The following is a 27591-nucleotide window of genomic DNA, read 5'->3' as shown; positions in this document are numbered from 1 at the left end:
GGCGCTGTGGTGAAGCAGAACCTGGGATGACCTGCCCCTTTGAAGGTGTTAGAGCTTTCATAAGCTAAGTTTAAAGCTTGATAGTAAGAAAGAAGAATATCTGTCTCCAAGCTCGATCATTAGGGTGGATTATCTCTGTTTGTGTACTCTGGTTCTAGAAATGTCAGGTATATCCTGTACTAACTGCCTTCCTTTGGTCCTTTTTCCCGGGCGCCTCAGCAGCTCCAGGAGGGAGGAAGCGGGGCCAGGTGTTTCGATTCGGGAGGGACGGGTGGTGCTTGGGGGGACCGGATGAGAACCTGAGGCTCCCACGGGGCCGCGCTCTCTGCTTTAGCCCGTGGCTTTGCCAGGCTGGGGGTGCCGAGTGGCGGAGGCTGTGGGGGCCGCCCAGCGGCGCCGCCGTCCCGGCTCGGCCCGCACTTCCAGGGCGGGGGGGGCGCTCCGCACACGTGACCGGCGCGCGGCCAATGGCGCGATCGCGTGATGCGCAGCGCCGGCTGCGCGCGCGGTGGGGCTGCGCAAGATGGCGGCGGGCGCGTGAGGGGTGGCGGCGGCCGCGCCGGAGGGACGGAGGGAGCCGAGGCCCGAAGGGAGCCGGGAGGGGCCGCTGGTGCCGCCCCCGGGGTGCGATGGTAAAATGACCCAGGCGGGGAAGAAGAAGAAGCGCGCCGTGAACCGCAGCATCATGCTGGCCAAGAAGATCATCATTAAGGACGGCGGGACGGTGAGGCCGGGGGCGCGGGGCGGCCCGGGGGACAGCTGGCGGCGGCGGCGGCGGGCCCCGGGCTGCGTGGCGGTGCGGGGGCCGGCCCCGGACGGGAAGGGCCCGGTCCGGCGGGGGTCGGTGGGCCCGCGGCCCTCGGGCGGCCGCGCCTGTGTCGATCGCGGTGCCCTCACGGCCGCCGCAGCCCTGATGGCCGCTCTCGGCAGCCCGGGCCGGTGTCCGCGGAGCGGCTGCCCCAGAACACCTGTGAACGCGTCGGGCTGCTTTGCCCCGCCCGTGAGCGCAGTTCGTTCCTCGTGTGGGTCGCGGTTTGGGTCGCGGGAGCGAGTGCGGCCTCAGGCGCCGGGTCCGGCGGGTCGTTAGGGCCGGCCGAGGGGGGCATGTGAGCGGGGCATGTCCGAGCCCACCCTCGCCGAGCGCGGCTCCCGTGAGCGGCGGGTGCGGGGCTGCCGGCGGGGCTGGGAGCGCTGTGCCCGCCGTGCCCGTGGTCAGACAGAACCGGCCCGAGAGGGGGACAGACACCAGCGCCTGAGCAGTTCCGCTTAAGGGGGCCTGAGAGAAAGGCTTTGTGGTTCTTCCCACTGTTTTGCTTCCTCGTAAATACATAAATTCGAAAAAGAAAGGAAGTTGTTACGTGTTTTGGCTGCTGGAGCTTGGAGTTGGTTTGGGTGTGTTTTCTGGTAGTTTTGTTTTGTGGTTTTTTTTTTATTGATGGGTGCCATTACTTCCAATGTATCATTGCCCCTGGATTTTTTCCACTTTGTAACACTATGTAGCTTCGATGTGCCCAGTTCTAAATACAGTGGCTTTATTTCAAGTAAAGAGACGTCTTGACAGACTAAATTGCTGATGCCCCTTCAGTTTGTCTTTTTGGAACAATAATGGAGAAGAGACAGGTGTGAGTCACTATACTTGTTCATCGAAGTGGCCAACTGGCTGGATTACTGAAGTGTTAGGAAGCAAAATTAATTCTGGTATTGGTTGTTGGTGTTTTCCTGGATGTGTTTCTGCTGTTTTTAAAGATAGAAATGTATGAGATTACCTTGTATAGATGTTAAATGCAAATATTTTAGATCAAGTAGTACAAGCAGAGTAAATGTCACTCAGTGGACATGGTGCTTCATAATTTCTCTGGAAGTATCGTTGATTAAGATACACTGTGTTTCCAAGCGTCCCTAACCGCTCAACTTTAATTTCTTTTTGCCAAGAGAGGAGAAATTATGTTACAATTACCTGCATTCTGTGATACTTTTAGTACATCATTCAGTGCCACTAGTTTCAATAACTGAGTGCCAACTCCCATGAGTTCTGTATTAATCTAATTTTTGGAAATCACGTAAAAATGAGCCATAAACATTACATGTATGGCTACATGGTATGTAGATTTTTGTTAGGCAACAAAAACTTCCACTTGTGATACTTTCTGCCTTCAAATAAATGTTTGGGAAAATATTTGTCTTAAATACATATTTCTAAGTTATGAAGTTTGATATAAGAGTGTTTTTATAGCAACAGCAGAAACTTAGTGCATGGAATTTTTTAATATTTGCTGGGATGATAAGTTGGCCTTCAGTGTCCTCACCTGCTTCATTCGTTCCCCAGTGTGGTGTGTGACATTGTGGGAAACAGGTACCTGAATATGGCCCCCGTGTCTTCAGTGTTTCCCACTGGCAAACCAGTAATTAATCAAGCATCTTTGTGCAAACTTTCCAGCCTGATTGGTTTATTTTGGAACTGTTTGACATCAGACCAAATTGTGTGAGCCAGAATGGGTAATGTACAGATGGTTAATGAAGCAGTGGCACAGGCAGAAAGAGTTTCTGATTGAAAACCAAAAAAACCCCACAAACAAGCAAAAAGGAAAACCCACCCATTGTTTCTGCAAAGCCTCTCTTCCCACTGCAGTTTCTGCTGGGTCTCCTTGACAAGGCAGTGGGTGGTGCAGGAGCTTGGGTTGGTGCTTGGTGATATTTTTGTGTTTTTCTATTTGCAGCTTTAGTAGCTGTATCACAGAAAGAATGTGTAATGGTGTGTTGTACTCAAGTGTGTGTTGTCAGATTTCACCAAAGGAGAGGCGGTAACACCAGTGATGTGGTTTCATAGAATCACAAATGGTTTGGGTTGGAAGAGACTTTAAAGATCATCCATTTCCAACCCCCTGCCATGGGCAAGGACACCTCCCATAGACCAGATTGCTCAAAATCCCATCTGGCCTGCCACTGAGCACTTCCAGGGGTGGGGCAGCCACAACTTCGGTTTCAACACTTTTTCCCCCCCCCAACAATTTTAATTTTTTGTTCTTTTATGTATTCATCTTTTGTACGATGATGCATTTTTGAAGCAGTCATGAAATGAACTAGAGATTAGAACTTTGTTTGGTACTTTTTTCCTTTCCAGCAGAGGAGCAGCAGCTGTGGTCTTACACACGATACCTTTGTGGCTTTTATGGTTATTCTGTTGTTGTCAGCTATGTGTTCTTAGGCTTGCCTGGCATGTACACTTTTTATCACTGGCATGACTGACAGTACAAAGTGTTTGATTAAAGGCATCTTCTCTCTAACCAGAGGAAAAGGCATTCTTGGAGCCCTGTTTGTGCAGCGGGTTTGGCCAAGCACAAATGCACTCTGCTGGTGCCAGAGGAGGGTTCTGTTACTGTGATTGGAACATCTCAGTTCCAGCTTGTTCTCACAAGGGCTCTGCATCTTGTCTTTCCAGGTCTGGGGCCTTCTGCTTCAGTTGCACTTGTGCCATTGCACTGGACTGTGTTAGCCCATTAGGAAAGCACAGGGGGCAGGGGTGTGGGGTACAGCAGGGCTGGACACCCAGCACCTGCACTGCACCTGTGGGCTCTGAGAGTGCCTCTGGCTGGCACTGAAACCTTGGGGACTGAATGCTTGTAATGTGTCTGAATACACTGCACTGTAACTTATTATCCCCCCTTGCTCTCTCACCTCAGAAGCACCCCTGCTGGCTGATAGTTGCCACCACCTTTAAAAATTACTATAGAGGTGAGGATCTAAATGTGACTGAATTACTTCTTTTTTAATAGATAAGAACAAATAACAGTACCTGTGATAAGTGAGCACTAGCAGCAGGAAAGAGGGGAAGTTGCACCAAGGTGATCTAAGTGTCACTTCTGCTTGTTCTCATCAGCGTGTTGGAAAGCTCCGTGGCTGTTGCTGACAGCTGGTGACATGGCAGGGGGCAGCAGTGACCCCCCTGAGCGCTAAAGGCAGCAGCAGTTCCCCTGTCAGAGAAGCCACTGCTCTCGTGCTGCTGTTCGGCTTTGTGCCGGTGCTCAGGGAGCTGCCCGGAGCGGGACAAAGGCAGCACAGGCACAGATGGAGTCACTCGTGCTTGCTGGCAATGGGGGTGCTCTGACCCCCACGCTGGGAGGGCTGGGATGGGTTGGGACACCTCCCTCACTGTCTGGCAGGCCTGGGGGACACGGGCCAGCAACATGACAGGAATCTGGGGGCTGTCAGAGTGAACCTGATTTCATGAGGCTGAGTCAAACAGCTAACACTGATATTGCAGTTTGTGCAGAGCTGGATAAATTTTTAACCCAAAGCTAAAATAAGGATTGTGGGTGGAAAGGGAAAGGAATTGTGGGAAGAGAGGATAATTATAGCCACTCTCTGTACCTACAAAGACTGTTAATTTACATCCTTGGGAGAGTGGGCAGAAAAAACAGTAGAAATATCGGTATGGTATGTCTGTATTTACTGAAGAGGGCTTGGGAAAGAAAAATAGCACAGTGCTGAGGTGCTTTGTATTTCACCTTTTACAGACTGTTATGGTTACTTTTGAAAATTATCTTTTTGATTAATTAAAAATTATCTTATGATCTTATTTCGCAATAGGAGTAATTAGGCAGTGAGGTTTTCTGCATTTATTTCCTACATTTGTTCAGTAAGATTTTTTTTCTACGTTGGAAATATTGGAATCTAGATAGAAAAGCTAGGTGTGGCTGCATAAATCTAATAAAAGAATGACTCCAGTATTACCTAACTGCAACTTAAAATTGTGTAGTATTTGAGGCTGGAAGGCACCTCCAACATCACCAATCCCACTGCCCCAGTCTCTTACCCCAGACAGGTCAGCTGGAGCAGTTTGCTCAGGGCTGTGTCTAGTGGGGCTTGGAGGCTGGCAACTCCACACTTCACTGAGCAGCCTTTTTCAGGAGGGGTTGCTTTTCTGAGGTTCAAGTATAATTTCTTGTATTTCAGTATGTGCCTGCAGTCCTGTCACTGACACTTCTGAGAAGAGTCTGGCTCTTGTATTTACTCCTCCATCAGCTACTTACACACACTGATAAAATCCCAGTGAACCTTCTTGGGAAGCAGCTGAGGTCCTTAGGCTGTGTGTGTGCTCAGTGTGAATGCCAGGTCTGATCACATCAGGGCCGCTCTGTTAGTAACTCACCTTTGCACAAAAGCAGCACAGCAGATGTTAAGGCAGCGCTTCTTAGTTGAAAGAACACGTATGAAATTTCTGAGGAGTTATTCATACTGCTTTCATATGAGAATAATTAGTGAACCCTATCCTTAATGTGCAAATGTTGAATTGTGGCATGTTGTTTGACAGCATTTACAGAGTCGACAAGATGAGCAGGTTCTCCCACCCATTCTCTTTTTGTTCTCTTCAAAAGCTGCTTCTGATTCCACCAAATCACTGAGAATTTCAAGTTTCTTTTGTCAAATCTTTTATCTGCATCTCTTCCTGCATTTGAAGCACACTGTAACTGATAGGCCTGCACTCAGTATTTGGGAAGTGATCAGTGCTGTTCCTCTGATTTGCTTCTGGTGTTTATGATTTTAGTTTCTTTCCTGGTTTAGAGCTATGTTTAGTATGGAGCAGTGGTGCCTTTTAGTAACAGAAGAGCTGTTGATAGGCTGGGTAGTGAGACTTGGGATAGCTGAGTGTGAGCACTGCATGGAAACTTGATTCCATGTGGCTTTGTGTCCATGTGTACACTTAAGCACTTTTCTCAAGGAAAACTAACTAATTGTCTGAAGAAGAGTCTCTTTTCCCTGTAACATCCTTGTTTCCTGGACAGGCAGTGTAAGTGGTTTATATTTTTGAGATGGCAGTGAAGGATTCTGCAGAGTAAGAGTAGGACACTTCAGGACATTTGCATCAAAGGGTTAAAAAAAGGAGGCTCATTCCATACCAGTTAGTTGGGTAACTATTCCCAAGTTTTGAATCCTGTTTCATTATTAATTGTTCTGTTTCTAGTGTTCAGGTGCATTTCTCGTGAGTCTTACTAGATGATCAGATGTTTTAATCACCTGTCTTTTCTCCTATTTCAGCCTCAAGGAATAGGTTCACCCAGTGTCTACCATGCTGTTATCGTGATCTTCTTGGAGTTTTTTGCTTGGGGACTCCTGACAGCTCCCACTTTAGTGGTAGGTGATCCTTAGGAGCTTTTTCTCACTGTATGAGAGGTGGGACAATTACTGCAAAGGCACTGAGCATCTTCTAAATTGCATGAAATGAAAATTACATATCATTGAGCTGCTCTGTTGTGCAAGTGAAAAGTTCTATATTTTTAGATAGTATCAGAAATTTCATTTATTTCACTATAGCAGTGTAATGGTGTAGCACAGCTGTTTACATACAAGTCTGCTAACACTCAAGCTTACATGTAAATAGTTTCTGATTGAAACCAGTAAGGTGGTAATTAAATTATCTTTCCTTTCAAGATACCATAAAATATTGGCATATTACAAATGTAAGGACAAAAATAGACTTGAAATGTGGTAACCAGTTACACCAGTCTGTTAAACCAGTCAAAGCATCCCCATGATTAGTGAAACAGCCATACCAATGTGTTTGTATCAAGGTACTCTCTCATGTAGTTGGTTGCTTTTAATTTGGATTTAATTTGTGAGTGACACATGATGACAAATTGAAAGGAGTGAAGGCTTAAAAATCTCCCAAGCCAGCTCCACTTTAAAAGCAGTCTTGGTGCTGCTCTGAAAGCTGATGTTACCCATCAGCAGTGTCTGGGGCATGAACTGCACATCATCACTGAATGGAATCCCTCTCATCTAAACACAAATCAGACTGAGACAGCTGCATTTCTGGATTCTGCTCACCAAACTGAGAGCCACTCCAGGATGGTGGCATCTCTCCTCTGTCTCTCCTCAGTTCCCAAACAGATGACACAGTAGCATTTGGAGAATCTGGTCAGAGATAATTTTCTAGGTTCTCTATGGTATATTTATATTTCAGGCACTGAAATCTCAAAATGCCTTCCATGTAAATTAAAGACTTGTCACATTATTTGTGGTTTGCCCTTTTTCCTTCTATTTTTTCCTCTGTATTCTATGAAAAATAAAAAAACTGCTGTGCATCCTAAAGTTGGATGTATCATGAGCAATATTTGTAGTTCATATTGTGTAAATGACTGTATTCATATTTCCTCTCCAGGTTTTGCATGAAACCTTCCCAAAACATACATTTCTAATGAATGGTCTAATTCAAGGAGTAAAGGTAAGTTGACAGAAGTTAATCACAAGCACAATTTAAAGTGAATGGTGGGAGGAATGTAGAAATAACTGCCAACTGAGAGAAACAGTCAAGAGGTTTTTCAATATGGCTTTCACAGCATGAATAAAATGGGAGTAAATTACTGCTGAAAGTGCAAATGTGCCTCTCTTTACTTTTAGTAAGTTATTGCTTGGTCTGTATCTACTGTCTGGGTTCAGCAAATAAAAAGGTAGTTCCTTAATCCCAAATGATGCATGTGGTGCTGAAAGTGGATAATTTTTCACTTGGAGTTTGTTGCTCCTGTAGATTATAAAGCACAGTTCATGAAACTGCTTGTATGACTGGATCATCTGCATTTTGAATTTTGTGTAGCTTTTGAGATGACAGATCTCAAGTTTTATGGAGTCAGACGTGGGACAGAAGATCAGTGAGGCCACATTGCCTTTGGTGCATTGCACTGTAGCCATTGGCTTGAATGGAAGCAGAGCCCAGGCTGCTCTCAGCCCCCCGAGTCTGACCTCTCCGTTCTGACTTCACACGTTTTGTTTCACCAGGGCTTACTGTCGTTCCTCAGTGCCCCACTCATAGGTGCCCTGTCTGATGTGTGGGGACGAAAGTCCTTCTTGCTGCTAACAGTATTTTTCACCTGTGCACCAATACCACTAATGAAGATCAGCCCATGGTTAGTAAATTGTTTCATGCCAGATTGGCTGTTGTTTTTCAAGGTTGCTATCAATGCTTGTGTGTGTAGCATTGTGATAAAATGTTCTTTTGTGCTTCATGGAAGGTGGAGGCTTTTGTATTATTTCTGTGCAAAGCTGGGGATACAGTCAACCTGTAGCAGCTGCCATAGGCCAAAGGCCTTGGTCAGAATTTCAGTAGCTGTTGATTTTGATCTGTGTGCTGTAAGCCCTACATCCAGCACATCTGCCAGAGCTGGAGAACACTGTCCAGTGAACTGTGTAGGTCTGCATGGTGGCCACAGTTCTCACCCAGCTGCCAGCCAGCAACACTACAGTCAAAACCTTACCTAATGTGAGTGCATGAGGTAACCATTTGTAAGGTACAGTGTTGCAGCACTTTTACACTTTTGTTTCTCAAATCGACCAGCTTTCATGCTGTGTGCACTCTGCTGACCTGGTAACTGGCTGGAACACTGCCCAGGCAGGGCAGGAGTCAGAGCCCTGGGCTTGCTCCTGAGCCATGCTGTTGCTGAGGGTGGAGCAGCAGTGGCACAGCCTGCACTGACACAGGCCAGTGCCAGCAGCCCAGGCACCTCCGTCAGCCTTTCCTGTTTCCTCTCTGATCACACAGGCTGCTCATCTCTCTTCAGAAGGAGCTTGTTTTCTAAGTGTACTTTAAGGTTTCCAGTGCCAAGTGCTAGTGTCTATAGCATCAGATATGGCTAACGTGGAGGCCTTTCAATGACCAAGTTCTCAAAATACTGAGGTTCCTAATTTGCTTTGGGTCATAGACCAGTTAAGTTTAGTAGTCATTAATCACAGCAGCTTTTTGTAGATGTTACAAAATCGTGCTGCTTGTACTTAGTGCACATCTGTGTTACACAATTCTATCAAGACACAGTGACATTGGCTTTATCCAAGATTATCTCAATAAATTGTCAAGATAGGTTGGACAAGGTGATTTACTGTTTAACTGCACTTGGATTGAATAGACTGTTTGTTTCTGTTTAGTTGTTCTAATTTTTTTTTATCATGCTCTTAGGTGGTACTTTGCTGTAATTTCCGTGTCTGGAGTTTTTGCAGTGACATTTTCTGTAGTTTTTGCATATGTAGCAGACATAACCCAAGAACATGAGAGGAGCATGGCCTATGGTCTGGTATGTATTGTTTGGGCTCTTTTCCTGTGCTATTCAGTACTAAGGCCTTCCGTTTGTAATGCTTATCAAAGCTGTGGCTTTGTTTCTTCTGTGGCAAGTTAATTTTAGTTTGGAGTCAGTTTTTTCTGTTTAATTGTTCCTGTCATCCAGTATCTATCTCTTGAATATTCTGCTTCTAAATGAAACAAAACATGGCCTTGTCAAAAACTGTCATGCCTGTCTTAAGGGCTGTTATCAGCCTTAATAGTGTAATTTGAGGAGGTTTAGTTATTTTTGTATTGTTGCCCACTCTGGTACTACTCTGTCATTGTTTCAGAAGTCTCACCTTTTGTTCTGGAACTGCCATTGTGTGATACTGGGTTACCCCTGCCTGTGTCTCCTCTTCTGAGCTGCAGTTCAGAACAAACATAGCTGACTTACTTGTCTGTTTGAAGTTGTTACAACTCACCTCTGTTTCTCTGTTATCTCCTGACAACCTGCTGGGTCTCAGGAGCCTTGACAGCCTCATGTTATTTTGGATTAGCAAAATCATTTGTTGTGTTTAAGTTACAGAATCCATTACCATTCAGCAGGAAAAGCTGAAAGCAATGGATATAGAACGAAATAGTTCCTTGGTGCCTGTACACATCAGGGATTGAGATATATTGAGAAAGTTGTTTCAGTTTTTAAGTTAGTATCTTTCACAAGGCCAGCTGATTAACTGACAACTACTGAGTTGGATTAACCAGCATATTACATTTAATATACCCTTTATACATGTGCTTTTTTTTCTAATAGACGTTGCCTATTTCACTAATATGAAGATTAAATACAGCTCATTGCTTCCCAGAGGTATCAGCAGAATCTACAGTTAATTAAACCTAATGATGTCAGTACATGCAAGAGTGCTGTGAGCCTCACATTGCTGTCCAGTTATCAGAAAAAGAAAATCTTTCTTAAAAAATTGTGATTGTCTAAAATGCACAGCTGCTCCCACATAGGCATAGGGAAAAGGTTACTTTTAATCACTGTGTGATTACAATGGTTAGGCTTCTGAAAAGGAGGAAATGTGCATAATAACACTACTGACTTGTCTCACTGCAAACCTTACCAGCTGTTATTTGTTTCAGGTTTCAGCAACTTTTGCAGCAAGTTTGGTGACCAGCCCTGCTATTGGTGCCTACCTTGGCCGAGCGTACGGCGACAGCCTGGTGGTGGTGCTGGCTACAGCAATCGCCTTGCTGGACATTTGCTTTATCCTTGTTGCTGTGCCGGAATCGCTGCCAGAGAAGATGAGGCCAGCGTCCTGGGGAGCACCCATTTCATGGGAACAGGCTGACCCCTTTGCAGTAAGCTACTTCAATTGGGGAGATTTTGTTATTTGTAGATACTGAGCTTTGGACACAGCCAAGAGTCTGAATTTACAATAGTTCAGGCTTGCAAAAGAAAGCCTTCAATTCCTTCAAGCTTGACCTTGCTTCACTGGTGATCCTTTTGCTGACAATCTTGCTAAACATGCAGAGAGTTCTTTGGTGGTGCTGCATAACAACTTCATTAATTGTCAGGCTTTTCAGGGCCCAGCTAGGGATGCTTTTTGGAAATAAAGGTGGAATGTTTAGTAATTCTTTTTTCTTGCCGTAGTCCCTGAAGAAAGTCGGCCAGGACTCCATTGTGCTGCTAATCTGCATAACAGTCTTTCTTTCCTACCTCCCAGAGGCAGGCCAATATTCCAGCTTCTTCCTATACCTCAGACAGGTAATGTAACATTTTGGTATGAATTCGAACAAAATTAAATTTACAGGACTTAAGAAAGTTTTCAGTATTACTGAACTAATATGGAAAATATAGATAACTGATGTAAGTTCCACTGTTGTTCAGTTTTTCTCTTTTAGATAGGCAAAAAGAGAGGAAAGTGATGAATGAGTTATAAAACAATTTCTTGTATTTTGCAATTATTTGCATTATTCTTGGACTATGAGGTTCAATATGTTAAACTGGTGTTATTTTTTGAGGGAGCAATTTAATTGTTTTTTATTTATGCCTCTTTATTTTTATTTATTTGTTTGATGTAATGGAAAAGACAAGGAACTGAATAATACTGGTCTTCTGCATTGTGTGTTCCCTCACCGGGGCTTGTGACATCATGATACATGGTTTATGGTTAATAATCAAATTGCCTTTTTTTTAATATAGATAATGGGATTTTCATCTGAAAGTGTTGCAGCATTTATAGCAGTTCTTGGGATTCTTTCCATTATTGCACAGGTGAGTTATTGCTCTGTGTGTCATTGATTTGGCAAGCTGAAAAGAAGGAAGCACTGTGGAGAATGGAGAACACTGTGGTTCCTTCCATAAATGTAACTCAACTTTTCTGTGTCTGTTTTTTTCTAGATCTCTAGAAATTGGTTAAGACTCTAACTTAGATGAAAACACTTGACAAGTGTTTGGTTCATTAAGGGAAAACTAAATCCTTTGTGCATCAAAGAAGGGATGATGGTTTAATCATGTAACTTGCTAAATGCTGCCTTTTTTTTTTTTTTTGGTAGAGGCAAATACTGCTTTTGAAGAACACTACTTTAAAATAATATTTCTGCATGTATTTGACTTTAAGAGTAAAATGTTTTCAGGTGTTGTGTTTTTAATTCATTAACTCATCAGCTTACTTGTGTTTAACCTTTAAGAATGTTATTTTTCTGACATTTTACTTTTGCCCTCTCTGTTAGACAATAGTGTTGAGTTTACTGATGCGCTCCATTGGAAATAAGAACACCATCCTGCTGGGCCTGGGGTTCCAAATACTGCAGCTGGCCTGGTACGGCTTTGGGTCAGAGCCATGGTACGCACATTTCCCTTTGCTTTGACTGATGCAGGGTTGGTGTGCACTGCAGCCCTTCTCCAAGGGTGCAAGTGCAGGAGAGCCAGCCCAGCATCCCTGCGCTGCCAGGGCAGAGCTCCAGCCCAGAGCAGTGACTGCAGGCTGTGTTTTGCAGGATGATGTGGGCAGCGGGCGCCGTGGCTGCCATGTCCAGCATCACTTTCCCAGCGGTCAGCGCCCTGGTCTCACGAACTGCTGATGCCGACCAGCAGGGTAGGTTTGCTCCTGCTTCTTGGAGTTCTAGTTGAGGAATACTGTGCAGACAGACATAATGGGGGCTGGGCTTAGTGCCCGTCAGCCAGGCTGAGTCTTGGCAGGGCAGCCCAGATACCTGAGCTTAGGGCACCACATTAAATCCAGCCTGCTTGAAGGTGCACTGTGTGTGTACCGTGTACTTCTGCTGCAGAGGGAAAACTCAACAAAGCCTTACAGTTACAAAACATTCAGCAAACTCAATGCACCGTTCCTCGCTGTAGCACACAGTGCTCTCTCTCCTGTGTGAGACAGTGTGCATATCCCAGCCTCTGAACTAGCTTAGCATGGCAGGCACTGCCACTCGAATATATGATCATGACAGGCTCTTTGTGACCCTTGTTTAGAGCTTTCCTGCTTGCATTAGTTTCAAGTCAATTAAGGCATTAGAAATAGTTAATTATGTATGTATAACTACAGATAGAGAACATGTATTTTACTTTTCCCAGGTGTTGTTCAAGGGATGATTACAGGAATCCGAGGTCTGTGTAATGGTTTGGGACCAGCGCTTTATGGTTTTATATTCTATATCTTTCACGTTGAACTGAATGAACTGCCCATGCCCGAATCATCGTCAGGAGGTAGTGTGGTTGCACAATACCATTTACAACAGGTACGTTTCTTTTGTACTTACTGCTTCCAAAAGAAGTTAGGAAGGGCTCCTGTGCTCATCAGTTCTCCAGTTTGATGCTGTGGTACATTTTCTTAGGCTGACTGTAAATGGAGGGTGTAGAAAGAGGTTCCTAAGTCCTTCTACGGGAGGGCTGCTGTTTAATTGCATGCACCAGTAGAGTGTAATTTTCAAATAGCTACAGCTGACAATCATAGACAACTGTGACCTTTGTGAGGAAAATACTTTGAGGGAAGGATGGACAGATAGCAGTGGTGAATGTTTCTGTTTTGTTGTCCTTATGCCGAGTTGTTTTTTTTTTAATTGAGTTTTTGGGGAAACTCAGCAGGAAGAACTTGCACTAGAGAAGGAAGTTGGCAAGCATTAATAAGAATCATGCGCTCCCTTGTTCTAAATCTTAGGATGTAATGTTCTTTCACATTCCTTCTCAAAGCCTGTGCTGTATTCACTGCTGTGTCAGGCAACAATGCTTGAAAGTGGGTAATTAGCAATTGTAGGCTATTTAAGGTGTGTTGAAAGGCTCCTTAACACTTTGTTGTTGTTGTTTTCAGAACTCCATAATTCCTGGACCCCCATTCTTATTTGGAGCGTGCTCTGTGCTGTTGGCACTACTTGTTGCCTTGTTTATTCCTGAACATACCAACCTAAATGTAAGATCCAGCAACTGGAAGAAACACTGTGGCAGCCACGGCCATCCCCACAGCCCACAAGCTCCTGGTGAAGCTAAAGAACCATTACTGCAAGATACAAATGTATGACAAAAATCCAGGAAGACCGTTTGGACTCTTCTTTCATCAGCAGTCTGGGATACACATTCCAACTCCATCAAAATGTAATTTCTTAAGGTAATCTTAAGAAGCATCTCTCTGCATGAAATCTGTAGGAATTGAAACAGGAGCTTTCTCCAAAGATGTTGCCATGAACTAAAAACTTACTTGCTTTTATAAACAAACTGTTACATACTTGTCTCTTGCCATGAAATACTGTTACTGCTAAACTTTACATTCTTAGTTCAGAGACAAACAATAGAGTCAAGGCATGAGCATGTGTCCTTCTGTTTCCTTACGGTGGTGAGCTTTAATTCTAGTCATGCTACGTCTCAATGAGACAGACTGGCATCCATGTGGACCCATTCGTTTTAATGTTGTAAAATCTTGGGTCAGCTGATTCAAAGCCTTAATGTAAATGTACTTCAGTAGGGAGGTGAATTGGTATCATTTCTTTTAAAAGTCACATGGCAGGTTTTTTTTAAGTTTGTACTAATATAAAAATCACACGAGCACGCTTGCTGAACAGTAAAAGTTATTTTTATGTAAGTGCATTTACTCTTTCTATTTTTAAGAAACGGTCGTATCAAACACTTGTTGAAATACAAAGTGGGTGTTTTGGGCCTACAGATTTTAATACTGGCTCCAAAGCTCTGCTTTCCTCTGTACCGTTTATTGAACCACTCTATTTCCGATGTTTGCGTAATCATCAAGGACCTCAAAACTTGAATACACAGACTGAACTCTATAAGCTGATAGCCTTGAATCTGTCGTGTGCTATATAGTGGCCTTTGAGGACTGTCACAAGAACCCTTTTGCATTACAGAGCTAAAGTTTTAGTCCTAAATTTTCAGGATCCTTAGTACAGAAGAGAGCTTTATACAATTACTGATGTGAATTTCTCTAAAAGTGTATATTTTTGTGTCCAGTTGTATTATTTAAGTGTTCCTTTGTATAAATTTGTGTATAAAGTATTGTATAGGTTTAAAATGTTTTCATCTTGTGGTTATTGCTTAATGCTTTTTTACCTTTGAACATTCACCATGGTTGACCAAGAGCAGGAAAAAAAATGTAAATATACTGTTAATAAAGTTGAATATTTTAATGAATTTTTAAATAATGTGAATGTCTCTTCAAACCTTAAGTGCAGTTCAGTAGTTGCATGTGTGTTATACTTCAGCAGGTGGAAAAAGTCATCTGGAGTAGTGATCCAGCCTGGAGCTTTATGTATTAGCTAAAGCAGCCCTGAGCACAGTAGAAGGGTCCCTGCTGAATAACAGCACAGCTGCTTGCAGCTGCTCCTTGTTTCCTGGGGACCCAGTGGAACAGGACCACCACAGAGCCAAGGCACCAGTCAGTGACTCAGAGCCAGGGCTCCCTTTGGATTGCATGGCCTGGAGGGGCTGCCACTCTCCTGTGCCAGCAGCTCCTGTGCACGGCAGGATGGACACAGGCTCAGGCACCTGAGGACTGCAGGAGAGAGGAGCTCTGCAGGGCTGGGCCTGGGGAGCAATGAGCACATGGAAAACTGCAGGAAAAGGTAAACAAAACACAGCTGTTCTGGTGCTTACCTCAGCTGGGAGTTCCAGTACTCTGGAGATGTTGGTTAGTACTACTCCTGAAAGAGTTACTAATCAGAGCTTTTGATAAAAACCATTTAATATTTTCATTAAAATGTACACATGACAAAACCAGACACAATACATTAACATGGTGCTAATTTATAAACAAATGTACACATTTCACACAGCAAAACAAACCACCGAAATGTACAATCCTCTGGGTGCACCTGAGTTAACCAAGGTAAAAGGAATGAAGTATCTTTACCAAAAGTAAGGAATGGTCATTGTAAGGGTACTGTGCCTGGCACAAGTCCACACATGCTTGTTCTGCAGGGGACACCAAGTCCCAAGGGTTATCCCAGCATTTGAACCCAGACAGCTTGTAGAACAAGCTACAGAGATGTAAGAGTATCTAAAATTTCTGTATAGTCTTACAAGTTGTAAAGTATGATTTATAAAAATTAAGTAACTTTAAGATGTTGATCAGCTACTTCACCTTTTAATGTTTTATGCATGATGGCCTGTGGAATGTAATACTGAGAGATTAACAGAAAAGTTAGGGGAACCAAGACAGAGAATTTTTAATTTTCTACCTTCAGTGAAATAATTTAGCATTTTTAGTATGAGACTATTTGTAAGTCTGTATGCAATTCAAATAAGCTGGTTCCAAAATTAAGCAAGTTTTTAAAACTAAACTGTAAGGGAAGATTAGTGAGGCAGTCATGCCCCCCCATATGAGCTTGACCATTAACTGAAATGGACAGCATAGCACAGTTCTCCTGTGCTCCATTCTCTGAAAGGAGTCAAGAAATAGAAATTCAGGTAATTGTTCTCACTCAGGGAATGTACATTTCACCTGTTTTTTATAAAAAAGAGAACTTTGGTGAGTTTTTAGGATTTACAGGGTCAACAATATACTACAAAAATTCTGCACAGGCTGGTGATGTCAGGGTTGTTCCCACTAAGGCTCCTTAAGGCTTTATCTTCTTCTCCTCAGGCTCAAGCACCCTGAAGCATCAGCCAAGTTGGTCAAGATCCCTTCCTCAAAGAAAACTGGCTCATAAAATTATGTCAGTTCACACTGATACTTTACTAACACACTATTGCAGGACATTTAAAAATCCCCCAATGGTTAAAAGAAGGCTCTTACTGTAAGAACCCTGTCTATGATCCAGGAAAATAGGCTGAGGCAGGTGTCGCAGCAGTTTTTGGCGATGGCTGTGCTTTGGCTGGCAAGTAGGGCCTCAGGTACTCTGCAGAACAGCACAGGACACTGCAGTGAACCATGGCTCTCACTGCCCTTCAGGTACATTTCAAGCAACACCTTCTGTTTTCTACTTACCCGAGTTAAGTGTGTTTTGACTAAGCCCTCGTAAAGGAATGCTGTCATCTTTTTTCTTGAAATACTTTGATTCCAGCCCCAGCTGATCACCACTAGAAATAGAAAGGCAAAGTAAAATTTAAAGCAAATGCAGTTTGTCATCAGTGCATTATAACATGGGCAGCTGCAGACTTGGTCAGGAAAACCTCCACTAGAAGTGCAACTACTGTGTTTCATGACCTTTACTATGCAAAGTTAAACCATCACTGAGTAGCTTGAGAACAGCCTAGAACTAATTTTTTTCAGTGACCCAGCACCTGATGGCTTAGATCTGTCAGCAGGAGCAACACTGAACTGCTGCTCCTTGGGGCCCACTCCTGCAAGCACAGCTCTTCCTTTGGTTTCATAAAACCAACACAAAACTGGTGAGCATGGTAATGAAGAAAGGCAGATCACAGAACCAGGCCAGAACCTTTAGTAAGCTCCAAACACACGAAGCTGACAAAGGGCTTTATAAACTGAAATAACAAAAATCCTGAAGAGCAGTAGCTGACACTCACTTCTCCTTGTTTGCTGCATGGCCAGCTGCAGGCACTGTGTGAGCATCCGAACACCGAGTGGCTTTCAAAAGCTGTGAGTTCAACTGAACCTGCAGAGACCAAGAGCTGCAGGTTAAGACTTACTCCAGATCTGAGTTCCCTCCCCCAAGGGCATGCACAGAGCCAAATTCCCAGAGATTCCTGTTTCTATACCTCACTGGCCCTGCTGTGCAGCAAAGCCTGTGAGAAACAGCCTGAAGACAAGCATTAGCTATGAATAACAGGCATAATGCTCAAGGCAGAGAGCCTAAGAGTAAATACAGTAAATAGCACTTTGAGAAATAGTCAAGATGTTGTGCTTTGATATTTTATACAATTGAAATAAAATTTTATATTAAATAAATAAATAAATACAATTTTATACATTCTTAAGCAAACAAAAAAGTCAAAGTGCCTGCCTTTGATACTGGACATTGGGAATTTCCATTTTTGCTGTGTATCGGTTCCAGAAAGTTCTGGAAGGCATAGAGAGGCGAAATGGGATGACTGAGTCCTGAGCTATGAAAGGATGGTCGGTCAGGCTGTAAAACAAATAGAAACTCATCCATAAATGAGAAACATAATTTTACAAGTAACTAGAGATTAAAAATTCCAAAATTGACAACTAACTGCCATTACAAAGCCAACATTTATGTGAGTCTTCCTTATGGGAAGAAAACATCATTTTTCCAAGATTCACACAGTTAAGGAAAACATAACTTTAAAAAAGTTACATGAGATGAGATGAGCACTCTCAGCTAGTAAAAAGCTACACACCCTGTCATTGATTAAAGCAATGAATGTATCCAGCTACAAATCCAGAGTCCCCTCTGTATGAACAAGCAGCTCATCAATTCCTGTTGTCACTGTGACAGCAGAGCAGAGTACAACACAGGGTGAGAAGCAGCAAGTCACTCTATTCAACAATGACTGCAGGCTGCATTCCTTAGCCCCTGACTGTGCTGTTTCTAAAAATCATTAGTTAAGAGTATTGAATTAGTACTCTTTGGGTTTTAACCTTTACAAAGAGAATTAGTAAGTTAACCTCTCAACACAAAAAAGCCTTCTTTTTTTTGCCTTCACTCTGCACTTCATCCTTTCCAAACTAATTCTGTTATTGCCTTGTGTATTTTATGTAAACAAGAGCTTATAAGATTCTCACCTACAAGGCCCAGGGCATCAAGAAGCACCCAACAGAGTTTTATATTATCAAAAAACAAATACACAGAGCCAAACCTCACCCACCCAAAACTCTAAGGCCAGAAGATGAAAGCACTTTCTTTTTCCTCTTTGAAGGCCCTGCATTTTAGCAACTGATGCCCACCTCACCAGCCTGTTATTTACAGCTCTGCCTTACCATGCTGAGAGGTGAAACAGCAGCCCTCCCACCAGCATGGGCACTGGCAGGGCTGTCCAGCTTCTTTGCCATCTGAACTTCACTCAGCTGTCTGTTCAGCCATGTGATAACTGCAAAGAGGGAGAAAAAGCTCAAGTCCATTTGCTGCCTCTTACAAGCTGCTTGAAATGGCCACTAGGCCTTCCTCACAAACAAACAGTGACAGCTCCCTGGGTGTTTTTCCTCCCTAGTACCAAGCAAAGCCATTTGTTGAAGGTCCCTCTCCCCTCCAGGCCTCAGAGCACGCACCCCACAGCCCCAGGCACCAGCCCCAAAGGAATCCCTACCTGCAGCTCTTAACAAAAACCCCAAAAACTGCTCCTATCAATTTCAGTACCAGTGAGATCACTAGGTTATTTTTACAGAGGGAGAAATCAAGCTTTACAAACCTACCATTTTCATTGGTTTTCAGCAACTGCTTACTTTCTTCAAGTTTTTGTATTGTACTTTCTAGCTGCTCTTGTAGCTTGCAAACCTGTAATTCCCATAATTGTAACACTATCAGGAGTGTTATAGTACTAGTGTTATACTACTAGCTACAAACAACAACAAAAAAAGCATTTATGAAGTTATTCTAAAATTAAAGAAGTTTGAACTCAGTTTGTTGCTTTTGTACCATGTCACAAAAGCAAGATGGTAATTCTTTTAAAGGAAGCCCTACTTTCAGCTAGGATTTTGACAAGGTGGCAGCCAGAATCCTTTCTGACCTTTATTTTTCTATGAGTAAATAGTGCAAGGACTCTAAACAGGGGAATGTCCTGTTTAATGGAAGAAAAAGGTTCACTCTGTCCTTGTTCTTATTCCCTTCACCAACTTACCCATGAATGTGCCTTCTAAAGGGTACTGACTCATCCATTACATTGCTTTGTTCTTGTCAAACCCTTCTGGTTGCCTTCCATATAAATGGATGGCTTTTACAAATCAGGTTAACATTAAAAATTCTGAAAGTTGCTGACACATTTAAATAAATATATTAATAAGCAAAGAGTACATTCTATTGCATGGAAAGATTTAAGATCTTATTTCTGTAACTAAGTCAAACCCCACAAAGTCCATACAATAGCATTTCCAGCTCACAAGGTTAACCCAGCAGTACCTCCTGCTCTTTCATGCGAAGGGATTGTCCCATCTCCTGTGATTCCCTCTGCTCTTTCTGAAGTTTCTCTTCTTTTTCTGCCAATAGTTTTTCCTGCTGAATTGTTACTGTATTTTTCAATTTTAATTTACTCATCAGAGTTTTCAAATCTCCTTGTAATTTCTTGATAATTTCATTAGCCTATTAAAAAAAAAACCCAAGTCATGTATTACAAAAATAAACACCTAAGAATAAGGGAGATGTTGCACAAGGGAAGTGCCATGTTCAAACAAACCTTAAGGAGCTCAGCTGACAGTGATTTAATTGTTGTCTCGAGTTTTTCAATATGCCTTTGTTTTTCCTCTGTACTCTCTTCCAGTATCACCTTGAAAAGAATGTTACAAAATATAATAAGGCTGTGATCCACATTGGTTATGATTTCAAGTAGATTTAATTGTTCATAATTCTTTGAGTACTGTCCTTACAAGGAACCAGCCAGTGCTTTTCAGTCAAATTTTATAGGATCTGGATTACCCAAAATCCCATAAACTATTACTCTAGTACCACAGGATTAAATCTGAACCCAGTATACTTTTGATGCCATAATTTAGAATCTGAACTACATTTGAAAGCTGACAGGCTGCATTCATAAAAACTGGTCAGCAGCTATTCTATGGAAAGCACAATTAGGAAGGTTAAAAAAAATTAATGAAGAAACCTTTTGCTCCTGTGTCGCATCTAAGACTTCTTTTGTTCTGGTGACAAGCTGATCTTTGTCTTTGATCTCTTGTTCCAAGACAGCAACTCGTGTCTGCAGCTGATTAATGAGTTTCTCTTTTTCATGACACTCAGCATCCAGAGTTGTGTTCTCCCGGCGCAGGGACAGCACCTCCTGCTTTGCTCTTTGACATTCCTAAATGTTGGGAAGGAAGTGAATTTTATTCTTCAAGAAAACCTGTAACAGTCATTTAAACAGACATATTGAAATAGTAAGCATAATAAGGAATAAAGAGGAAATAAATGAGCTTAATATGCTGTATTTCCTATGACGTGCCAGGCAGGCACTGTTAATGCTCTAGCAGCAGTAAGTTTAATTTTGGATATTGGGAAGCCATACATCTTCTAATCCAGAAAGCTTTGCTTTCAGTTCTCTGACTGTGGAGTCTCCTTTGTATCTCCTCTCTGTTAGGTCTTTATTGATGACCTCGAGTTCTGAGAGCCTGTTCTGCAACTGCTGAACACTTTTCTGATGCAAATTTTCCAATTCCTTTTTCTGTTGTTCATGCTGCTGCTGGTACTGAGTTTGTGCCTGTGAGAAGCAAAGAAAAGAAGCAGTTGTTCGATGACTCTGACTATTCCCACACAAGAATCTTGTTCATTCCTTCCAACCATTGTACCTGGAGAGCTCTTTCCTTCTCACTTGTCAGCTCCTGGGAGTGTTTGTTGCTCAGAGCTGTAGTGTAGGATGTCCATTCATTTTTCAGTTTGTCAAGTTCCCGGCTCTTCTCTGACAAGCTCTGTTTAAGTTTGACAAAGCACATAAAGTTTAAAAATGTAAGCATTTCAGCCAATACTGACTCTTTACTGTTACTTACTAATAGGACATGGAATTATTAAAAAAAAAAAAGTCTAAATTTCAGCACCAGATGCTGAAATATGTTAATTTTGTAACCAGGAAAAGTAAGGCACTGAGAAGCTGAAGAGCACTGTTCTAATGCTGTGGATAAAATAATCTTAATTTCCAATTGCATTTTTTTCCAGCCACTATTCAGGAGTGAAAAAACAGCCTGCTGATGCTCTCTACCCTTGTAACACAGAGCAGTCAGGGGTAAAAACAGGGGGAAAAAAAAATAAGTTCTTCAGTGGCATCTTTTCCTTTTTTTATTTGTAAATCTGCATTCCAATTTAGCAAATACATTCCAGTAACACAAACTGAAGCTGCAGACATGAGGCAAACAAATATTCCATTCCAAAAATAATTCTTAACAGTTTTAATGGAATTGTTCTGTTTCATTGTGGTCCAAAAAGTCACCTTGATAAGTGCAGAATCTGACCCAAATCATTCTCTTGAAATACAGAATTACTATGCTGACTGCAAAAACCAAAATGGAGTAATTAAAGTCCAAGACTTCCAACTTATTTACTGCAGTTTCATAACTTTCCAAATAAAACAATTTCCAATGATTCATGGAATATATGAAATATATTTATCATTTATCTTCACATGGCCATATATTTAGTATTCAATTTGTGTGTGCACACACAGACCTCTGCACAAAATAAAGTAAAATTCTGCTAGAACACTGCAAGAGCTCAATTTAATTCTTCAGCTCCTGGCTTTACTCACTCTGCAGAAAAGCTAGAGTAGACTATTCTCTTCAGTCAGTCTCAAGTCAATTATCTTGGCTAGGTAGTGGCTAAGCAACCAGCCTACAAAAAGGGACATTTTCCATAAATCAAAAAAGCTGCAACACACAAAAGTTAAAAATTTATGTTACCTGTTGAGTGTAGCTCAGTTGCCTGGTAAGATCCTCTTCAGTTCTCTTAAGCTTTTCTTCCAACATCATTTTATCCTCCTATGTACAAATTGACATCAAGTCAAATCCTTAGCTCCCAAAGCAGAAGTAGCATTTAGCTCCCATTCAATCAGCACAGCCTGCCTAAGCACCCAGATACTCACTGTATTTGTGAAAAGAGTACCTTGTTAATGAAGTGTCATACTGAATAAGATATCATTAGTAAATTCAAAAGAAAAGGTATTAGCCCACAATGTAAAAACCCCAAATTAAATTCTTACCAAATTTCTACCAGGAAATATTATCTTATTTACAAGATATGCTTACAAAGGAGTTACTTAAACAAGAGATCAACCGAAATACTGTAAATCTATGTTATTAAATTGGCTTATTAGGTGTCTGGAAACATGACAGCACAACAGGAGAGACAAATCCCAGGCTATGAAACTGAAACAGACAGTCAAACTATGAGACCTTTAGTTTCTCACAAAATCAAACCTAGCATGCTACCAAACTGCATCAACATTCCAATTTTAATTGGCTTTTATAGCTGTTAGTCCTTTGAAGCCCACCAAGCCTCACAACTACCAGCAGCCCGTGCTCTCCTCCAGCCCAGTGCAGAACAGACTGAAGGTTCCAGTAGGTGCTGCAGCTGCTCTGGCCACCAGCAGCACAGGCTGTGAGCAGGGCAGTGCAGCAGCCAGGGCACTCAGCAGCTGCACAGCACCTGCACTGTGTGGAGAACACCTCCCTCCTGCTGCTTCAAATGGCACTGCCTGCCTGGAAATGCATTCTCACTGCAGGGGGATGGCAGTGACACAATTCAGATTTTACAGCATGCACCCAAGTAGCTGCATGCAATTACATATTTGGGCTAAAAGGAAAAAGAAACCAGAGCATACAGCTTGGTACATACTTCTGAATGACTCAGAATGAAAAAAATGCTTAAGTACATACAGCATTGAGGCTTAGTTACAGTTACAATAAACTTTCATTTTACCTTAAGGCATTTCAAACAGTTGGCTAAAAACTTCTTTATCTCTGCATCAGTTCCTGGCAGGAATTTTAGAGAGAGATGGGTAAGGTGTTTGAAAGGGTTGGTCTCCACTACATTTAAAGAGACAGGTGTGTGATCTAGAGCAGGTGCTGAAGAAACTAACTGCAGCAAAAACCTGGGGAAAAACCAAGAGAATCAAATGTTTAGCATTTTTTTTTTCCTTGAAACTACCTGTAGATCCTAATCTATTTCCCAATAAAATATATTTGATATGTGCAGTAAAAGGCTGTCCAGTTTTTGCTCAAGAAAGAATTCTCCTCCAAAGACTAAGGTTTTGCCACATCCACCAACACATTCAGGTCAGATTGCCCTTTTCTACTGCCTCTTCTCAGTCTGAGTGACTGCGAGGTGTTTTAAGAACTCAACAGGTACACACAGAGTAACCAGGTACACACAGAGTAACGTGGCACACACTTGTGACCTACCTTGGGATATCTTTGTTCTGCTCCTGAATGCATTGCTGAAGCAGATCTATAAATTTTTGTGGGAAAGCAGAGAAGTCCACCAAGAGACCTTGCTGGGATTTCAAACTATATGAACAGACAGGAAAAAAAAAATGGTAATGATATAGAGAACTGTAATTTATTTCCTATAAAATATTTTGTTTACAACATTATAAAGAACCAGTTCTGATCATTAAAGTTTACTAGCATGTCTTTTTCAACCAAAAGTGTGTCCACATATCACAAAATCACAGAAGTGCTCAGGCTGGAAGAGACCACAGTGGGTCAGCTGGTCCAAGCTCCCTGCTTGAGCAGGGGCATCCTGGAGCACTTCTTGGATAAGAATCCCCAGAGGACACTTCTGATCACAGGAGTTCTTGCAAGGGGGCTGCACTAATTAAAAACCAGAAGTTGCTGTGGTGAACAAACTTGTTCCTTTGAGGAGGCATCACCCTCAGAGCACAGCGTGGAGCAGGGATGGGAAAGGCACAGGACACAAGCACGTGACAAGGAGGGAGCCTCAGCCATTCCCTCAGTCCCCCCTCGCCCATCTCTGCCCCCCCTTCTGCACAGACACAGCAAACCCAGACAAACACCCCACGGTGCACACACAACGCTGTGCCCCCGAGCAACAAAACACTCCTGCAAACACCGCCTTGCTTTTGCCTTTTGATCCTCACGCTGATCACACCTCCCTTTCTGAAAACAACACCAAAGCCACTCCCCCTGCCACCCCTGCCAAAACCCCTAACAAACAAAAAGAACCACACCAAAAAAACCACACCAAAACAAAGCAAAAATAAAACAAATAAATACCCAAAGAAAGCAGAAAACTGTACTGATCATCTGTTCATGCCTGGAATCCAAATTTGATGATTTGCTCAAATTCTGAGCAAGTAAACGAGACCCATCGATACAATTATGCAAGAAGCTCCTAAGTTACAGGCACAGGTCTGTAAAACCATGTCCATTCCCGTAATCATTTCCTGAACTAGTTCACACACACATACACACACAGTAGTCTGTAAGAAGCAGTTGGGATAAACAGAAGATACCAGCAGAATTCCTCTGTGTAACCCGAGCTGGTCACCCTCCTGAACCTGGCTGTTTGACCCACTGGTCAGAGAACAATACTGGCAAAACACTGACAAAGCTCCACAAGTGAAAACTGCCAAAACCTGAACTCTAACATGGACCACTCTAGGCTAAAAACGTTCCCTTTTTCTTTTTTGCCATTTAGAAATATTTCACAAAGAAAATACTGTGATTTCACTTACCTTTGAAAATCTTCCTCTGATATGACAAGGTTATAAAGGAAAAAAGGATCATTATCATCAGTCAATCGAACAGCTAAGTCCTGAAAAGATGTACATTTAAATAAGATTAAGATACTATAAATATTTTAAACCAGCATTGCAAACAGTATTGAATGCTTTCATTGTTTAGTCAAAAATACAAGAGAATTGTGGCAACTGATTCAGAACATGTAAAACATTACCCTTTAACACAACTTCAAATGTTACAGCAGGAAAACAAGGAAAACTCTTTCATAAAACCAAACCAAGTCAAAGCCATAACTTTGAGCAGCTAAGGTTTTGAAATTCAGTGTGTATCCATAATTTTTCAGAGAAAAAGCTATTTGCTCTTTTTTTCCCCTCACGAAATAAGTGTAGCACTAGCAGTCCACTGTCAGGCTTTACTAATACATCCCTCCCATAACGGGAAGCCTTTCAGAGCACACTGCTCTGAAGTTTATGAAACCACCAGCTGCTTTTATACTCTGGAATACAGAGCTCTGCAGATTGGATACAGCTGAATCCAGGAATCCCATATGGCAATGCAGGATTATGCTGCTTAGCTTTGATACAGACCCTCACTTGTTCACTGGAGGCCTACACAGCGTTTTGGAAAACCTGCCCTCTCCATAAGCATTAAGCCTGGAATTCCAGGGATGGGGTTATTCAGTCATTAGGCTCAGGCAGCTGCTCCCTGGAACAAGGCTCACCCCTGTGGCAGGGATATTCCTGAGCAGAGGTACTAAAGTAAAGCAGAAAGGTGTCAGCTGCTCCAACATAATGCAATGTGACACAGCACTACTGTACATACACAGAACTGAAACTTCTTTCAGTAATTCAGGCGCCAGTAACACCAACAAAACTCTCAACTGGAGATGCATAAACAAACTCAGGGATTTACACCCACAGACAGCTAAAATCAATGCTACCCAAGCCAGCTGGGGTGGATTGATGGCTGGGATAAGATGCCTGCTTGGGCTGCTATCCCATTAGCTGATTAGGCATTGGGAGTTCCCCTTTAGACTGCTCACTCCCTGATGGACTCCAGTGCGTTTCCAGTTTCCAGGCTCCTCCTGACACAGGCTGCAGCTCAGCACACACCTCTAACTGAACTGCTTCTGCTCAGAGGGAAGCACCACCACCACTGCCACCAGCAGCAGAATCTGACCAAAACTGCTGTACTCCCATACAAACAAATCTCCACCCAACAACAGCATAACCAATCTTAGCATCATGCTGGGGGGATAACAAAGAAGAGATGACAAAGTCTGCAGCAGTGAGAACTCATTGTGATTTTCCCTGAGAAAGATTATTTTTTTACTCCCAATTTAGAACCTTGAACTAAAGGTATTCCTAAGCTCTAACTCATGTTCCCCTGAGCATCTCCAAATACTCTACATATGCAAACTTGCTAAGACCCATCAACAGCCAAACTAAAATAGAGGGCTAAAAAAGGCTGGGGGAATGGGGGGAAAGAGTGGAAAACCACAATACCAAACCAACTAAGTTACTCAAAAAATTGTATAAAAAATAAACTAAGGTCAAACGGCAAACACTAAAATTCCACTTTGATTTTCCTTTTTCTACTTCCATAAAATGAAATTCAGATAATACCTATTTAATTAGAGAAATATGATTAATTTACAAACCTTTTTATGAACAGGATTAGAAATTGACAGTAGTTCAATATTCACTCGAACATTTAATCTCCTGTGTACAAAAAGATGAAACTCAGTAATAAATCAAGAAAACATTCTCCAAATAAGATGTGTTCATAGCCGCATTAAAGGAATCAATGACAACTCAAAAATAAAAATTTAGGCAGAAACATTAAGAAAGTTTCCACCGATGACTACACTTAAAATATAAGCGTTTCAGTCACTGCAGCTCCTCAGTCAGAGCTGGATTTTCGCTGCTTTCTTGTTATCCACCAGACTTTAAATGGCAAGGCAGAAATTTTGAAACTGTCCAGAAACTAGAACTTTTGTAAAAGCCTGTTGAAATTTATTAACGATTACTCAAACTCCTAATAATCATTTATCCAGTACTCCCTTGTCTTAAGTGATTTCTTATCCGGTACTAAGTCACTTATATTACCACGCACACCACAGACATCAGTCTTTCCGTGCCTTCTTACACTGCCTAACCCCGACAGGGCCCACAGTGCCGAAATTCATCTATTTTGAAGGGACGCTTCACACACGGAATATCTGGGCTTTCCCAGGCACCACCGCCTCGCACAGGTGGCTCAACCCGCGGTTCCCTGGGCCGCGGGGCGCTGAGGAGGAGCCGCGCCTCAGGAGGCCGCGGAGCGGCGGGTACGGCGGGGGAGAGGCGGGAGCGCCCGCGGGCAGCGCCGAGGCCCGGGAGACGCCAACGGCCCCGGCCCTCGGGTCGCCTCAGCCCCGGGCACAGCGGCGCTTCCGCCGAGCCACGGCGAGCTCGCTCCACTGCCGGCGCCCCGCCGGCTTCGCTCCCTTGGCGAGGCACCCACGGCGACCGCCCGGCCCTCACCGGCTGCCCCAGACAGGTCCCTCCCTCACCCCGCGGGTGCCCGCAGCAACCCCGAAGCGCAGCACCGCAGAGCGCTGCCCAGCGGCGCTGAGAGCAGGCAGGAGGAAAGCGCCTATGGCTCGCAGCCCCTCTGAGGAGCACAAAAAAAGCTCCTGCACAGCCAGACCGCACTCACCGCTCCTCGCAGCCACAGCCCCGCACTCGCACCGACACCGCCCGGTCGAAAATCCGCTCCGCCGCCATCTTGCTCCCGCCCGCGGGGAGGGGCCTC

The 27591-nt window shown here is 43.1% G+C and overlaps 2 protein-coding genes across 3 annotated transcripts; one reads left to right on the top strand and one right to left on the bottom strand.

Annotated features, from left to right (window-relative positions):
* The first annotated feature begins 492 nt into the window (after positions 1–492).
* On the top strand, positions 493–14672 carry MFSD14A (major facilitator superfamily domain containing 14A). Its single transcript, XM_071436161.1, has 12 exons — positions 493–724; positions 6037–6132; positions 7160–7222; positions 7774–7901; positions 8945–9059; positions 10169–10387; positions 10680–10793; positions 11232–11303; positions 11762–11874; positions 12029–12126; positions 12615–12778; positions 13348–14672. The coding sequence occupies exons 1-12, from the start codon at positions 638–640 to the stop codon at positions 13552–13554; spliced, it is 1476 nt and encodes a 491-aa protein (XP_071292262.1). The 5' UTR covers positions 493–637; the 3' UTR covers positions 13555–14672.
* Positions 14673–15204: 532 nt separating this feature from the next.
* SASS6 (SAS-6 centriolar assembly protein) lies at positions 15205–27588 on the bottom strand. Of its 2 annotated transcripts, XM_071436156.1 has the most exons (17): positions 27496–27588; positions 26456–26516; positions 24789–24868; positions 23494–23598; positions 23012–23183; positions 21994–22071; positions 20893–21012; positions 20613–20804; positions 20214–20408; positions 19791–19880; positions 19517–19696; positions 18814–18895; positions 18382–18491; positions 17444–17566; positions 17007–17095; positions 16468–16559; positions 15205–16378 (listed from the first exon to the last, which is right to left on the bottom strand). In XM_071436156.1, exons 1-17 carry the CDS (start codon positions 27561–27563, stop codon positions 16290–16292), a joined length of 1926 nt encoding a protein of 641 aa, XP_071292257.1. In that variant the 5' UTR covers positions 27564–27588; the 3' UTR covers positions 15205–16289. The 2 variants fall into 2 exon arrangements, with proteins under 2 accessions (XP_071292257.1, XP_071292258.1); XM_071436157.1 differs by lacking the exon at positions 26456–26516 and having other exon boundaries at positions 27496–27584.
* Positions 27589–27591: the final 3 nt, after the last annotated feature.

Source organism: Agelaius tricolor, unplaced genomic scaffold, assembly GCF_023055355.1.
Source record: "Agelaius tricolor isolate 1412-34295 unplaced genomic scaffold, bAgeTri1.0.p SCAF_11, whole genome shotgun sequence".
NCBI lineage: Eukaryota > Metazoa > Chordata > Aves > Passeriformes > Icteridae > Agelaius > Agelaius tricolor.
Note: the sequence above shows the minus strand (reverse complement) of the source record. Positions and strands in the feature narration are given on the sequence as shown.